Genomic DNA, 15,520 nt, shown 5'->3' with positions numbered 1-15,520 from the left:
TATTTGGAAAAGAATTATAAATTAAAAAATGGACAATGAGGGTTGTGGAAGTACAAAGATGCTATAGAAGCAATAGTTTAAAGAAGTAAGGAGTAAGATTGGTGATTTTTAGAGTACAAGAGCTAATGTATAAATGCATAGATTTAAAATAAGAATTGGGTTGATAATAGTTATAAGAAGTTTGGTACTAGAAAAAGTGAAGAATGTTGAAAACGTTAGCGCTGAAATAGCAACTATTAGAAACGTGGGGGGGGGGGGGGGATGGAGGAAGTCACCGATACAAGAATTACAATAGTAAATGGTGTATGGAATTTTTGTTTTTCTTTATTCTTTGCTATTTTTTCTTGTTGTATTTTTCTTTTTGTTTGTGTATTTCTCTATTTCTATTTTGTATCCTTTTAAAAAAAACTAATAAAAATAATCATTAAAAAAGATATCTCTGGCCACACCTGAGGCCTCGCCCTCAATGCCATGGCAGCTGGACTGCCCTTTGCTCTCCTGCCTGCAGCTCTTTCCAGAATCCCAGGCCCACAGAAGCTCCCTCTCTGGCACCAGAGGTCCATAAGTCTCCCCTTTGCTTGCTGCTTTTCTCCCCCACTCCAAAGATGCCATCATCCCTCGCAGGAAGATCCCAAGCCAGGCTCCTGACCCCTCTGACACAGGGCTTCCTGCACAGGCTGGCAGCAGTGGCTCCGCAGGGATTCAGGCACGTGGGCTGCCAGTGGGGACTGCAGCAGGAACCTTCTGCCTCCCTGGCAGCTGCTCTGGCCCTTCCCCACCAGCAACTCTTGTTGGCTCTGCCTGCCCCCCCATCCCTGCCCCCCCTTACCTTGTGCCCCAGCTGAGAGGCCTCGGCTCGCGCTGCCCCAGCCACCGGCTCAATGAGGTTGTTGATCTCCTGGACGGCCGTGAGCATCTGGTTGTGCAAGGCCTGCAAGGGAGGGAGGGAGAGTTCCTGGCAGGCCCGTCTGGGGAAGGGGGCACGAAGACCCAGCTGCTGAGAGCCACAGCCCCACAGGTTCCCCCTCCCCACAAAGACTAGAGCCCAGCAAGCCCTCCAGCACACGGGGGCAGCTCCTGACTGGGAAGGTGTTGCAGGCACAGCAAAGGGACTGGGCAGGATTTGTCCCATATGGGCTGTGGGCCTGTTTTTCACCAGGGAAAGGAATGACTGGTCCCCTGCCCACCGCTGGCATCCTGGATGGCGGCTAATGGATTGAGGTTGAATCCTGACAAGACAAAAGTACTGTTCTTGGGGGTCAGGAGGCAGGCAGGTGTGGAGGGCTCCGGGCAACTGTACCCCTGAAGGACCAGGTGTGCAGCCTGGGAGTCATTTTGGACTCACAGCTGTCCATGGAGGCGCAGGTCAATTCTGTGTCCAGGGCAGCTGCTGCCCACCAGCTCCATCTGGTACGCAGGCTGAGACCCTACCTCCCCACAGACTGTCTGGCCAGAGTGGTGCATGCTCTGGTTATCTCCCACTTGGACTACTGCAATGTGCTCTACATGGGGCTACCTTGGAAGATGACCCAGAAACTGCAACTAATCCAGAATGCGGCAGTTAAGACTGGTGACTGGGAGCGACCGTCAAGACCATATAACACCGGTCCTGAAAGACCTACATTGGCTCCCAGTAGGTCCGAGCACAATTCAAAGTGCTGGTAATGACCTTTAAAGCCCAGCCCAGCCCAGCCACTGAGGTCCAGTGTTGAGGGCCTTCTGGCAGTTCCCTCCCTGCGAGAAGCGAGATTACAGGGAACCAGGCAGAGGGCCTTCTCGGTGGTGGTGCCTGCCCTGTGGAACGCCCTCCCATCAGATGTCAAGGAAATAAACAACTATCTGACTTTTAGAAGACATCTAAAAGCAGCCCTGTTTAGGAAAGTTTTTAATGACTGGTGTTTAAATGTATTTTTAATCTTTTGTTGGAAGCCACCCAGAGTGGCTGGGGAAACCCAGCTGGATGGGCAGGGTATAAATAATAAATTATTATTGTTGTTGTTGTTGTTGTTGTTGTTATTATTATTATTATTATTATTATTATTATCATTATTACTCGCTCACTCACTCACCTCCTGAGAGATGCCCTCACGAGGCGCCAACTGCTGGCTGATCGCGGCCAAGGACGCCTGGTCCACGTCCCGAATGCACTTGGTCAGCAGCTCAATGGCCTCGTCGCATTCCCGCTGGCCAGGAGCCTTGTCTCTGCCGGCGGGAGGTGGGAGAGACCATTTGCATTGCTGCACCCACCAACCCCCCCGAGCGGCCGTCTCCCTCCCCCTGGCACAGCCCTGGCAGCACAGGAAGGCATGGCAGGCACCCAGCAGCCCCACCTGACTGCTGTGGTTCTCACCTCATGTTGGTGATGAGCTTCTTGATGGAGTCGGAGACGGTCCGCGAGTGTCCGGCCAGCACTGACCACTTGGGCGGGTCCTTTGGGTTGACTGCCAGAGAGCGAGCTGTCTGGATGAGGCCAGCGGAACTCTCCAGCATGGTCTTGGCAGAGGAGATGATGGGCTCCATGGCTCTGCGCCCCTGTGGGGGTGGGGGGAGCACCAGGTGGTCAAGGGGAGGCTGGTGAGCAAGTGGGGGCACAGCCAGGGCTCTGAGAAGCCCCCCACCAAGTCTAACTCCCTGTTCCCCCCCAAAGGATGCTGCCCTTGGCAGCAGAGGAAATGTCTCCCCACCCGGCCCTGACTGGGTCCTGCCCCCGACTTACCTCTGGGCTGATCTGAGCAGGAACGGTGGCAAACTCGGGGTTGGAGGCGAAGGCAGTCAGGTTGTCCACGGCCTCAATAAGGGGGGAAGTGGCCTCGCGGCAGCGCTCCCGGTTGTCTGGGGTGAAAGCCCCGTCCAGAGCCTGCAGGGAAGGACAGAGGGACGGGCAGCACTCGCCTTTGGACTTCCTGCCCACAGATCAAGCCCACGGCCCAAGAGGATGTGGGGCTCATAGCTGCCAAGTTATCCCTTTTTTACAGGGATTTTCCCTTATGCTGAATAGGCTTCCTCGCGAGAAAAGCGAAAACTTGGCAGCTATGGTGGGGCTGCCAAGATGGGCTCTCCACCCCAGCAGCTCCTCCAGGGACAGGATCCCCTGAGCTCCCCATGAGCAAGGCCAGGCTGAAGAGGGTGGGGGAACCAGTTCCCTTCTAGAAAGCGGCTTCCTTCAACTCCAGCGCTGCCTCTCCCCTGAATCTGCTTTTTGTCAGATGCCAAATACTTCTGGGATTGCTCAGCCAGCAGCTCCGTTCCTGGCAGATGAATCTACTGGCGCAGCAACAGAAATGAGCCTCCTCTGGTGTCCAGCGACTCCACCAGCAAATTCTTCAGCTTGGCTCGGAGGCTTTTTTCTTTGAAGGTAATGATCTAATCTCTAATCACTAGTCCTCGTGCAAAGGGCCACTTTCCACTCTGTGTCACAGAGCCCAAAGCCCCCTTTCAGAGCTCCGGCCCCCGGCTCAAGACTGGCTCTCCAGGCCAATTCATGGGCTGAACCCCAGAGACCGAAGCAGGGAGCCATTGCTCTGCGGGGGGAAACGGGGAGCTCTCCCTTGGGAGCTGGGGGTGGCAGAGCAAGGCCAGGGAGGGGCTGCCAAGGGGGGGAGATGCGGGGGGACGAGAGAGAGAACACAGAAGAAAGAGGGAGAGAAAGAGAGAGGGAGAAAGGAGAAAAAGATTTAGAGGAGAGAGAGAGAGAGAGAGAGAGAGAGAGAGAGAGAGAGAGAGAGAGAGAGAGAGAGAGAGAGGAGGGCTTCCCCCCTTCCCAGGCTCATCATGGTGTCATCCCACCCACGCGCCCTGACACCTGTCAATCAGTACCTTGATGGTCTTGACCAGGTTGGCGGTGCTGTTGGCCACCTCCTTGGCAGACTGGACAAACTGACGCTTGGCCACTGGGTTGGCGGTGCGAGATGAGGCCAGCCGGCAGGTGTTGCAGAGGGCAGAGGTGTGCTTGGCCACGATGGTGGCGGCTGACAGGACCTGCGGGAGGCAGGGGAGGCTCCTCCACGTTAGGCCATGGCAGGTGGACCGCAGCCAGGGAGTTGGGGGGCTTGCAAGCCCTCCTGCCTGGCCCCTGTGGACGGGCACATGGAGACCCTTCCTTCCTTCCCTGCTTTGGGACCCTGGCTGAAGCCTTGCTACCACAGCAGGTCTCCACCCTCCAAGTCCGAGGTGCCTCCTTGCTTACGGTGCGGCACCATCAACATATTCAGCTGGACTTGGGCGGGTTGCTGGCTTCCATCCTGGCCCCTTGCGGGACTTTCTCCCTGGCGAAGGACTAAGTCAGCAAGAGACACAGACATGCCTCACAAGAGGCTCGGGCTGCACTGCACCCCCACCCCCCACCCCATGGCTGCCTTGCATAGCTTGGGTGCTGCGCCACCCAAGGGCTCACCTGGGACTGGGTGCAGGCCGGGTCAATCAGGTTCTGGCAGGCCATCTGGATGGCTTGGTTGGCTCTTGCAAACTGGGTGGGGTCCACCAGGCCTTGCTGTCCTGCCTGGCTGTTAGGGTCCGAGACGCCAACCAGGTAGGCAGCCTGGGAGCAGAAGGGAGAGAAGCGAGAGGGGGTGGGTGGGTGGGTGAGCAATGGAGCAGCAAGACGCTCTCCCTGCACCCCCAAAAGAGAGCCCCCCCATTCCCTCCCTACCTGGGCAGCTGCTTCCGTGAAGCCGCAGAGGGCCTTGGAGGCGGTGCTGATGGAGTCGCCAAACTCGGGCAGCTTGCTGTTCTTGGCATTCTGGGAGATGCCGGCCATGGCTTCCCCCAGGACCTGCAGAAAGAGGGAGGGAGGGAGAGGGTGGGTGGGTGCCAGGCCTGGGAGGGGAAGCAGAGCCCCCCCCCAGCAGCCTCCCAAAGCTGGGGTCACAGAAAGCAGCCACAGCCCAACCCCCAAAATAGAGCCCCCTCCCCCCGCTGCTCACCTTGGAGTTCTCCATGACACTGTCCAGGCAGTTGAAGTACGACATGTCGTTGACGGCCTGCGTGGGATTCTCCAGCAGCTCTCGCACCGTCTGGGGAGGGGAAAAGGCAGCTCAGGGCTCCCCCACCACCGCTGCAGGCCCCTCCTAGAGACTCCCCTCCCCACCCACAACAGCCCCCCCCCCCACACTGCACAGAAGGCTACCTCCAGCTCCCGCAGGGCGTTGTCACACTCCTTCTGGCCGGGCGCTTGCTGGGTACACATGGTGATCAGCTGGTTGATGCTGTCTGTCACGGCCCTGCAAGGACAGAGGCAGCCCATGAGCCCCGCTCTCATCTCCCGCCCTTGTCCCCACCAGGAGGGAGACCCTACCGGGCAGCGGCTGCCAGCTGGTTCTTGAGGTTGGGGGCCGCAGGGTCGGCGGAGAGGGCCTTGGCGGCCAGGAGGAGCTTGCTGGACGACATGGAGATGCTCTTCAGGTTGGAGACCACCTGGGCCTGGGCTTCCCTGGACTGTGGGGAGAAAGGGAGGAGGCAGAAGGAGGGGTCACTCGGCATCCGCCCCAGGCCAGGGCCAGGGGGGCCTTGCATTCACCCAACCAGCTTGGCATCGACTGGTTCCTTGGGACGAGGGGACACCCCACTCTGCACCTGCTTTCTTTACTATAGTTGAAAATCCACGTCAAGCCAATCTGCTGTTTTGCTAGGCAGCTGTCAGGGCCCCCAGTCCCAGTCCAGGCAGGTGCTGAGCCAGAATGGAGGAGCAGGGGGGGGACTCCCCGCCTTGCCCGGGCCAGTGAAATGGCCATTTTGCACCGGGGGAAAGAGGCAGAGCCCCGACTGAGCAGCCGGCCCTTCTTCCTGAGCCCGTTTCTCCGGGGAAGATGGTCCCTTGGCACTGCCCACCTGAGCCCCACTCTAACCCCACAGCACGCACACACATGTGCCATTTGCCACCCTGCGAACACAGCCTTTCCTCCCCAAGGGGGTCTCTTACCGGCGACTGGCCGGCCATCTCCACACCGGCCTGCAGGAACTCGTTGAAGTCTTGGCCGAACTTGCCGGAGGCCTTGGCCAGGTCCTGGGGGGTCCCGCGAGATGCCTGCACCAGCTCCGTGGCCGATTGGTTGAGGCCAGCGGCTGCCTGGTTCAAGTTACTCTGGGCCTCCTGGAAGTTTTTGCCACTGGGGGGGAACTGGAGGGAACAAGTCAGCTTTAGGCATGGGACTCACAACAGGGCTATGCCCCCCCCCCTGCCCGCCCCGCTTCCTTGACATGCAAAGAACCACAGCAGCCAAGACACTGCCTATTGGCCAGAAAAAGTTTTGGCAGCACCTCTTCCGTCTTTGGATACAAGACCCAAGCCCCCCGCCCAAAGGGATAAAAGCAAGAGTCCAGTTCACCTGCCCAGGTATTACTTAGCTGGGATGGATCAGCTGCCCTCTGGGCTCCTATTTGTACTGCCCCTTTCATGGATGTGAATTAATGTTTTATTCTATCCATGGGACAGCAGGACGGACAACCTCGGAAGAAGGGGCCAGATGTTCCTTCATTGGAGGTTTTAAAGCAGAAATCACATGGTTGCCTGACGGGGATTCTCTAGCAGTGATTCCTGCACTGCAGGGGGTTGGACTAGATGAGCCCTGGGTGACCCCCCTGACTCTACAATTTGTAACCTGCCCCAGAATGGCTTTTGCAACAAGGAGCAGGACCGAAATGGTTTAAGTAACTGAGGGCCCAGGGCATATCCTGCTGCACTTTCTCCCACAGCCCCTCTGTGGCCTAGACCGGTCCACCTCCTGATGCCCCGAAAGGGCGGGCCTGTCCATCAATGGAAAGCTTTTAATGTTTGGTGGATTTCTGTATTTTAATATTTTGTTGGAAGCCGCCCAGAGTGGCTGGGGGAACCCATTACTATATTATTATTATTATTAAGGGGAGCAAAGGCCCCCCCCCAGTCACTTGAATCCCCCCTCAAAAAAACAGGAGCAGGAAACTCTCGGCTGGATCCTGTGGGGGGCAAAGTGGTCACACAGGAGGGGAGCTGACTTCCCAGCTGTGGCACCCCTGTGATTTCTTGGGGGGGGGCTGGATTTGATGGGGTTTTGCTCTGCAGGATCCCTAATGCAGAGGCAGTCGATGGGGCAGCCCTAGAGCCCCCGCTGGACTCCAGCCACCAGCGAGACTTGTGCAACTGTCAGGGTGTTTTAAAAGGGGAGGGAGAACTCTGCAGCCCAGAAGAGGGTAGGCGGAGACGCTGCCCTGGGTCATACAAGGGCCCCCCAGTTTGCTAAACTGGTCCCAGAGCTGAGCGGTCAGGAGACAGGCTCCCTCGAGGGCCCAGACCCCCCAGACAGGAGGCCCTCCCCGCCTCCCACCAAGCCAGAGAGCGAAGGGAAGGAGCTCACCGAGTCAGCCAGGAGCCTCTTGCTGGCCTCGCCCACCGTGCGGATGGCGGCGTCCACATCCCGTTGCCCAGGAAGGCAGTTGACGCAGCGGTTGAGAGCCTGAGAGACGGCCTTGGCCACCTGCCGGGAGAGGGCAGAGCGGCTCAGTGGGGAGGGCCACAACCCCCCACCCCACCCAAGGCCCCCATGCCAGGCCGAGGGCTCACCTGGGCCAAGCGCTGCTGGCTCTCGGGGTCTCCCGGCTTGGCCACGGCCTTGCGGGCCTCCTCAATGAGGTTGCCAGCCTTGTCCATCACGTCGCCTGCGCATTCCAGCATGGCGGCCTGGACCTGCGGCTCCTCCGAGTTGGCAGCCACCCCGCGGGCAGCTTGGCTCAGGGAGCGCAGCGCATGGGCCACGTCGCGGGCAGCAATCCCTGGGGGAGGAAGGAGGCAGGCGAAGAGGGCAGCGTTAGCCCAGCCCTGGCCAGGGCAGCCCCCAAGGCAAGGGCCCTCCCCAAGAGGAACAACCCCAAGGAGGAGGAGGATGGGCCCAATCCAGACCCAGGAGGAACAGAGGGACGTATCCTGAACTATGCAGAGCAAGGGGGGAGCCTGCAACAGCTGGTGGAGAGGGGGTTTGGGCAAGCACTGAGGAGTACCTGTGTAGTTTTCGTTGCCCTGAGCAACTTCTCCCAGCAGCTGGGCGATGGCGGAGCTGACGGCTTTGGTGCTGTTCCCCAGGTCCTGGGCGCTCTTCTCCACCTGCAGGACGCACAGAGTCAACAGGCCCCCCGTGCCCCCTCTTGGCCTGCTGCCCCCACCTCCCCCCTGTGCCCGCCATGCCCACCCCATGCCCCCCTCTGCTCACAGTCTCTCCCGGAAGAGGCTTCAGCTTGCCCTCTCTGGCCGCCGTCTTGGCTTCCTGCAAGTCCCTCTCCAGGCTCTGCACCAAGCTGAGGGCCGAGTCGATCTCCAGGGGGCCGCAGGCCTCTTGTGCCTGCCGTGAAACAGGAGGGTGCCACTGTCAGGAGGCGTCCTGCTCACAAGTAGAACCTTGGCAGAGACACATGCCCGACTGGCATGTTCCCTCCCTTCTGGGTGATCGTTCGGGAGCGTCTTAAGCATTCTCCAGCAGAACATCACAGCGACTGATGCCAGAAGACATCAGCACACTGCATGGACCCACAGAGGTTTGCGCAGTTGCGTAACAGAACTCAGTAGCACAGCATCTTGCTAATCTACTTTATTTACATATATGCCAGGGGGCGGCACACATCATCCCCACCCCACCCCCCAGCCCCTGCCACCGTCTGACACTGAGGGGTTGCTCCATAGAGGACTGTCAGAAGACTCTGTGGGGAGGGAGGTCCCCCTTCACCCCACAGAGAACCAATGGCCAGAAGACGAGAGGAGGAGGAGGAGGAGGAGGAGGAGGAGGAGGAGGAGGAGGAGGAGAAGAAGAAGAAGAAGAAGAAGAAGAAGAAGAAGAAGAAGAAGAAGAAGAAGAAGAAGAAGAAGAAGAAGGAGCGGCCCATGGCTGTTAAGAGGGCAGGGGGCTTGGCGGCTGCTCCTCCTTACCTTCTGTGCTGCTGTGCGAAGTTCGGCCAAGGCGGCTGCCAGGTTCTTGGCGCACTGGCTGAGCTGCATGGCAGAGGCCTGGTCCGAGATGGTGGGCACTGTGGCCTTGGCCGCGGCCACCATCTTCCCACCGGGCTGCAGCGGGGGAAGGGAAAGGAGAGTGGTGACCACGAGGAGCCCCCCACCCTGAGGTGCCCACACAACCCATCCCCTTACCCTGCGGGCGCCCTCCACTGCCCACCCCCTCACCTGAAGGAAGTTCTGGCTGGCAGCAATGAGAGCCAGCTGGGCACTGGGGCTGTCGGGCTGCGACTGGCTCCCCCGGACGCCCTGGACCAGCATGGGGATCTGCTCCGCCACCACCTGGAGGAGGGCGGGAGAAAGAGACGGTTGGGGGGCCTCCATCTGAACCTCCGTCTTGGTGCCAGGAGTGTGTCTGGGGCTCGGGGGGGGGGCTGCTGAGCCCCCACACACCCAAAGCAAGAGGCACCCAGAGTAGGAGGTACTTGTGGCCATTAAAATGTGTCTGTTTGGGGGGGGGTGACCAGTATTTCTGATCATTGTGATAGCATTCATTAATAATAATAATAAATAAATAAATAAATAAATAAATAAAAATAATTTATTATTTATTATTTATGCCCCACTCATCTGGCTGGGTTTCCCCAGCCACTCTGGGTAGCTCCCAACAGAATATTAACAACAACAACAACAACAACAACAACAACAACAACAACAACAACAACAGACCGGAAGAATCCGCAACCAGGGAGAGGAAGCGATGGAAGAAGAATGGAAAGATTTTAAATTGTATTTAAAAAAACATGCTAAAGTAATTTATTAGATCAGAAATTAAGTTGCAAATAGACTGTGAAATTTATAAATATGTTATATGAAAGGAAGAAAATAAGATTATACAAGGTGATTAAAATGGTATAGAATTTGCTAAGTATAAACGTGCTAAAGAACCACAGGGAGGGGAACCCGAGGAAGTCCTAATATACAATGTGAAGTGAAATGAGATTTTGTGCTTTATATGTATTTGTTTTTCTTTTTTCTTTTTTTCCTGTCTCACCTCTTTTTATACTATTGTTGTATTTCTGAAAATTCTAATAAAAACATTATATATATATATAAAACAACAACAACAACAACAACAACAGCGCGATATTATGGCTGCCTTTATTTATTTACTTGGCAGCAGCCTCCTCTGTCAAATGAATGAATGTATGTATGTATGACTGCTAACATAATGTCATGTTATGGTTAATAATATTGGTATTAAAGTGATTATATGATGCATTGTGTTCTCCCTCCCTCCCTCTCACCTTGCAGCTCTGCACCAGCTGTTGGTGGGCAGCTGGGTTCTTGTTGGTGGTGGCTGCATGCTGGGCAGCTGCGATGGTTTGGGTGGCGGCGGCCGCTGCTTGCTTGGCTGCATGCTGGGGAGAGAGAAAGGGGGGGAACAGGGTGAGGCCAGGAAGGCCCCTCGCTCTGCCCAGCCAGCCAGGCCAAGGCAAGCGATTGGCATGGGCGTACACACACACACTCTCACAACTTGCACCACTAACCTCCAGCCGGTGCACCAGCTTCTTCTTGATGGCGTTCTGGGCGGCTGCATTGGTGGCCATGCGCAGCCCCTCGGCCGCCTCCCGCAGGCGCTGCTGCTGCTCCTCGCTGTCTGGGTGGGCTGCAGCCCCCTGGTGGGCAGGGAGGAGGAGGAGGCTGGTCAGAATGGCCCCCGCCAGGCCGCCCACCCCCACCTCACGGGGACTAGGAGCAGGGAGTCTGAGCGGGCAAAGAGGCGCCAGGGAGGCTCCCACCAGGCGCCCAGGGGGCACTGGCAAGGGGCACCGGCCGGCTCTAGCCTGGTGCGGCTCCCAGGAAATGTATGTGGCTGGCACCAGAGGGCATGAGGACAGGATGAGAGGGCATCACAGGGGGTGGGGGTGGACAAGCCCTTCCATGAAATGGGATGTGGTGAGGAGGGCATCATTGTGGGCACAGACATGGCACTCAGTTGTTGCTTCCCAAGGAAGGGGGACAAATCCAGGGCGGGGGAACCTATACCCTCCCTCCACTGCCAGAAGCAGGACATGAAGTTGTGATTCCTGAGTTGCAAGAGGGTGGTCTAGATGACACTTGGGGTCCCCTCCCCCTCTAAAATTCTTTGACCCTGTTGCTGGGAATTCCAAGCGGGGGGGGGGGAGTCACTGCTGTTAGTCCTCAGTCCCTGCCACTGGCTGGCCCCCTGGGAAGAGGAGGCAGGGCTGGAGGGGCCTCATCCGACTGCCCAGAAGGGAGGCCACCTCCTCCCTTTGACTCAAGGCACCCGGGCAGAGGTCAGAGAGGTCGGCCTGCGCCTGGCCCCTCCACCACCTCTCTCCCCCCCCCCTGCCCAGCCCCTCCACCGATGCCGCACCTTGGCTGCCTCCACCATCTTGGCCGTGGCATCGGCCAGGATCTTGGCGGCACTCAGGAGTTTGCGCGAGTTCTCCAGGTCTGTCTCCCCTTCGGCATCTGCCTTGATGGCGTTCACCAGGTCGGAGGTGGCTTGAGCCAGGATGCGGGCCTGACGCACCATTTCCCCTGTGGAGAAGGAGGAGAGAGGTGAGGGCCAGCCCCACAGGCGGACGCCAAGACGCCCTCAGCCATCCCTCCCGCCCCCACAGAGCCTCCGTGGCTAGGCCCGCTCACCTGCATCCCCCATGGAGCTGAAGATGTTCTCCGTGACGTTGAGGATGGTGTCAGTGGCCTGGTCGTAGCGGCCGATGGGCTGCCCGCCCGTGGCATGCTGCTTGATGTGCTCCAGCAGGTCGTTGAGGGCCTGCGTCACGGCAGTGGCTGCCACCCCCACCTGCTTCAGCAGCTGTTCGTCCCCCGTGGCCGCCTGCGACGCGTCCACACAGCTCTCCACCGACTTGGCCACCAGCTTGCCAGCTTCTACCAGCTGCTCCTGGCAGACGGGCGAGCTGATGGTGGGCGCTACCACCTGCCAAGGAGGAGGAGGAGGAGGAGGAATGGGGAAGGCACAGGAGGGTGGTCAGAGCAGTGGCCCAGCCTGCCCCATCCCCACCAGCCAGGCTTAGAAATCACCCTTGGGGGAGATGGCAGGGGCTCCAAACAGAAGCCCCCAAAGTGCCCCTACGCCAGGGTGCCATGGGATCAGGATCAGGAGGGCAGGGGGGGCCCTTGGTGGGTGCTCAGGGCCTGCCGCTCACCTTGGTGCAAGCCACCAGCTGGGAGGTGGAGAGGGCGCACTGCGTGGCAGCAGCAATGACCTGTGTCTGCAGCACCGAGTCCTCCGTCTTCTGGGCCACGTTCTTGGCCTTCAGGACCAAGGCGGCAGCGGCACTGGCCACGGCCTTCGCCAGCTGCATCAGCATGTCCTGTGGGGGGGGCAGGGGGGGAGGAAGAGGCGGCATTGGCTGGTTGTGCTCATGAAACATTCAGCAGGGAAACCCGAGCCGGGCGAGGAGGGCCCTTCCAGGCTCTCCCTGGTGCAGCTGAGATCATCCTTCTTCCGCCACGCGCAAACCTCACCCCACTGTGCTCCTGCGGCACTCACCCCCCACCCCAAGATCCCCCCCCAACCACCACCCTCTCCGGCCTCAATCACAGGCACAGAGAGCACCGCACACCAAACCCGTCACCAAGAGGAAGCGCCCACCGCAAGGACCGGGAGCGGGGAGAGAAGATGCTCGGATCCCCCTGCTGCCAAAGCAGCTAGGACCCCACATGGGGCGCTGGGGGCAGAAGGAGCCTCAAGGCCGCCTGCCCTGATGCAGGCCCAGCACCGGGAGGCTGGCAGGGTCCTCTGGCATCGGGGCCAGCATCTGCAAGCTGCTCTCCCAACAGAGGTCCCTGCTGACTTTGCTGCGCCATGTGGCGGAGAGTCCCACAGGCAGCCTCCTGGGGGTCCTGCCAAATCTTGGCCTATGTGGACCTTCTGGCCAGTGATCTTGGGGGCTTCCTGGCTTGTGAGTCAGAGCCATCCCACCAACTGGAGGGTCCGAGACTCCTGCAACAGGGGGAGCCGAGCATGAGCCAGCGAGAGCGAGAGCTTGCCCCAAGCCCCTTGGCCAGCGAGCCCCAATGATTGGCAGCAGCGCAGAGGAGGGCTCTACCCCAGAGAGCACAGCCCCTCCTGGGCTCAGGCCCTTTTACCGTCTTGGGGTCAGGGGCGGACAGGGTCCGAGGGTGCCGGCTCTCCACCATCTGCACACGAATCCACAAGACAAGAGGGGTTACTGGGCCCAAGTGCCACCCCCCACTGCCCCCCACCCTGTGCCAGAGGGCAGGCGGCCTGCGCCAGGCTGCCCCCCACCAGGTGTGCCCCAGAGGACTCCCGCTTCCTTCTCACCTGGCAGGGGGGTGGGCTGCCCTGCCACTCACCTGGAAATGGGGGTCAGCGTCGCTCTCCCCAATCTGCTGCAGCAGCTCCCCACTCGTCTGCCCCACGGCGCCTGCAGCTTGCAAAAGGTTCTGCCGTGGCTGGAGGAGGAAAGGGCTAGAGGTTAGGAGCAGACCCTGAAGGCAACCCACACACACTGCCCACAAGACCCTCGTGGTAAAGTCCCCTTTGTCACAGCGCAAAGGGCTCCCATTGCTTCCAGAAAGTGGGCAGAGTTGGGTGCCCCTCAGAATAGGGGCAGCCCCACGGAAAGCCCCACTCAGAGTTAATGTGGAGATGGGTTTCTGGGGTCAATGGAGGCTCTAGGGAGAGTCACAGAATCATAGAGTTGGAAGGGACCCCAGGGTCATCGAGTCCAATGACATGTTGGCTGAGAACCTTCCTCTGCCACCAAGCTTCTGAAGACAATTGCAAAAAATGTTTTCTATAAATCAACCAAGCTGCGGTTTTAAATGTTGCTGTTATTTTCATGTGAAGATGTTTTTAATGTGCATACAGTCGTACCTTGGTTTTCAAACAGAATGTTTGACTTCCGAAACATTCAGAAACCAAGGCAAGGCTTGCAATCCGATTGGCTTCCGATTGCACAGGCATGCCGGAAACAATAGTGGAAGCCACAACGGACCTTCGGCTTCCCAAAAAAGTTCGAAAACCGGAATACTCACTTCCAGGTTTCAATCGTTCGAGAGCCGAAACGTACGAGTACCAAGGTGTTTGACAACCGAGGTACGACTGCATATGCTTTTAAATCACTTTGATCTTTTTTTTAAAAAAAAATGGAGATTGTGGGATACAAGTATAAAATCACAGACCTGCAGGGTAGGAGGGGACCCAAAGGGCCGCCTAGCCCAACCCCTGCAAGGCAGGAATAGCATTGCAGAGGAGACTTTCCTTGGCTCACCTCTGCGCTGGAGGGCTGCGCGGTCTTCAGCAGCTCTGAGACGGCCCCCGCCAGGTTCTTGGCAGCCTGCAGGAGCTGCCTGCCATTGCCCCCCTCGTCCTCCATGAGGGCGGCCAGCAACTTGACCCCCTTGGACATCTCCGTCAGGTTGGAGGAGATGGTGGTGACGGCGCAGCCCACGGCCGTGTAGTCCGTCTCCGCCGGGTCGCCCGCCGTCAGGTTCACCACGGAAGCCGTGCCGGCCGTGATGGCGTCCACCTGGGAGTGGATCTCATGCTTCGACTCGTCCATCTTGTTCTTGCGCCAGGCTTTGGAGGCCTGGAGGTGGGGGGAGGAAAGGGGGGCGTTAATCCAGGACTCCACAGGGGAGGCTCCCCCCCCCTGGAGGGCGCCCAGTCGCCCCTGAGGCCCCTTCCCTTGGCCAGCCCCACTCACCGCGTCCTGCCCCATGGGGGGCAGCGTGTCAAAGTCCTCCAGGTTGGACTGGGCAGCCTGGACCGCCTGCATGCTGGAGAGGATGGTGCCCGTCAAGGCCTGCTGGGCCGAGGTCTGCAACACAAGGAAGAAGAAGAAGAAAAGGAGGAGGGGGGGGCACAGCCTGGCCCTCTCCTGAAAGGAGGGGTGGGGAGGGGCACCCGTGGGCTGCGATGTGGGTGGGGCGACAAAAGCAACACTCCCAGGGCCGGATGGAGGTTGGATGAGGTCCTAAGCTCCTGAAGGTCATGGGGCCCTTTCTATGTCCAGCTGTCCTTTGTCAACAAGAAATGGTCACTGTTTTTTGTGTTGGATATATGCTATATGGTCATTTATGGACCTCATAGGTATCTCAAGCCATTTGCACATAACAAAATATGTGTTTTATCCAAGTAACTGTTGAACTGAAATACAATTAAAAGGTGTATATTAATAGTGAAATAGAATTAAGAAGAAGTATATTAATAGTGAAATAATTATTAAGCTCTAACTTGAAATGATTTTTTATTCATAACAGACTTAATAATGCAAACACATTGGCATTTGGCAATAACAAAAGTTCCTTTAGAAACACAATTTACAGACTCGTAATCTAGTCTCTAGGACAGGGGTCCCCAGACTACGGCCCGCGGACCAGATGCGGCCCAATTGGCCTCCCAATCCGGCCCGCGACAACCCCTGCCGCCCGCTGCCGCCGCCCGCTCTTGCGGCGCGCCGCACAGCGGCGCACTTCCAGATCTGAAAAAAGCGCCGAAAATCGTTTCTGCGCATGCGTATGGGCCTCTCCCGACCCAGAAGAGGTCATTTCCGGTGCACTTCCGGGTCGGGGGAGGCCCATACGCAT

At 58.2% G+C, this 15,520-nt stretch overlaps 1 protein-coding gene across 4 annotated transcripts in view; it reads right to left on the bottom strand.

Moving 5' to 3' along the window:
- The window catches only part of TLN1 (talin 1), a 52,203-nt gene that overhangs the window by 12,601 nt on the left and 24,082 nt on the right, over positions 1-15,520 (bottom strand). For 3 of the 4 annotated variants that reach the window (XM_035100501.3, XM_088653209.1, XM_060280441.2), the window contains exons 14-39: positions 14,638-14,751; positions 14,203-14,520; positions 13,283-13,381; positions 13,055-13,105; positions 12,109-12,276; positions 11,585-11,879; positions 11,310-11,476; positions 10,459-10,587; positions 10,216-10,329; positions 9,137-9,250; positions 8,888-9,022; positions 8,178-8,306; positions 7,969-8,071; positions 7,535-7,743; positions 7,329-7,448; positions 5,918-6,115; positions 5,294-5,433; positions 5,126-5,219; positions 4,923-5,012; positions 4,649-4,771; positions 4,394-4,537; positions 3,817-3,978; positions 2,717-2,857; positions 2,351-2,532; positions 2,070-2,202; positions 830-931 (exon numbers count right to left, since the gene is read on the bottom strand). In XM_035100501.3, the coding sequence (XP_034956392.3) occupies positions 830-931; positions 2,070-2,202; positions 2,351-2,532; positions 2,717-2,857; positions 3,817-3,978; positions 4,394-4,537; positions 4,649-4,771; positions 4,923-5,012; positions 5,126-5,219; positions 5,294-5,433; positions 5,918-6,115; positions 7,329-7,448; positions 7,535-7,743; positions 7,969-8,071; positions 8,178-8,306; positions 8,888-9,022; positions 9,137-9,250; positions 10,216-10,329; positions 10,459-10,587; positions 11,310-11,476; positions 11,585-11,879; positions 12,109-12,276; positions 13,055-13,105; positions 13,283-13,381; positions 14,203-14,520; positions 14,638-14,751 (3,774 nt within the window). The remainder of the gene's footprint in view (positions 1-829; positions 932-2,069; positions 2,203-2,350; positions 2,533-2,716; positions 2,858-3,816; positions 3,979-4,393; positions 4,538-4,648; positions 4,772-4,922; positions 5,013-5,125; positions 5,220-5,293; positions 5,434-5,917; positions 6,116-7,328; positions 7,449-7,534; positions 7,744-7,968; positions 8,072-8,177; positions 8,307-8,887; positions 9,023-9,136; positions 9,251-10,215; positions 10,330-10,458; positions 10,588-11,309; positions 11,477-11,584; positions 11,880-12,108; positions 12,277-13,054; positions 13,106-13,282; positions 13,382-14,202; positions 14,521-14,637; positions 14,752-15,520) is intronic. The other variant, XM_060280443.2, reaches the window with a different exon arrangement.

This window comes from Zootoca vivipara, chromosome 10 (genome assembly GCF_965207765.1).
Source record: "Zootoca vivipara chromosome 10, rZooViv2.hap1.1, whole genome shotgun sequence".
Classification (NCBI taxonomy): Eukaryota; Metazoa; Chordata; class Lepidosauria; order Squamata; family Lacertidae; genus Zootoca; species Zootoca vivipara.
This window is presented reverse-complemented; position numbering and strand designations above follow the sequence as displayed.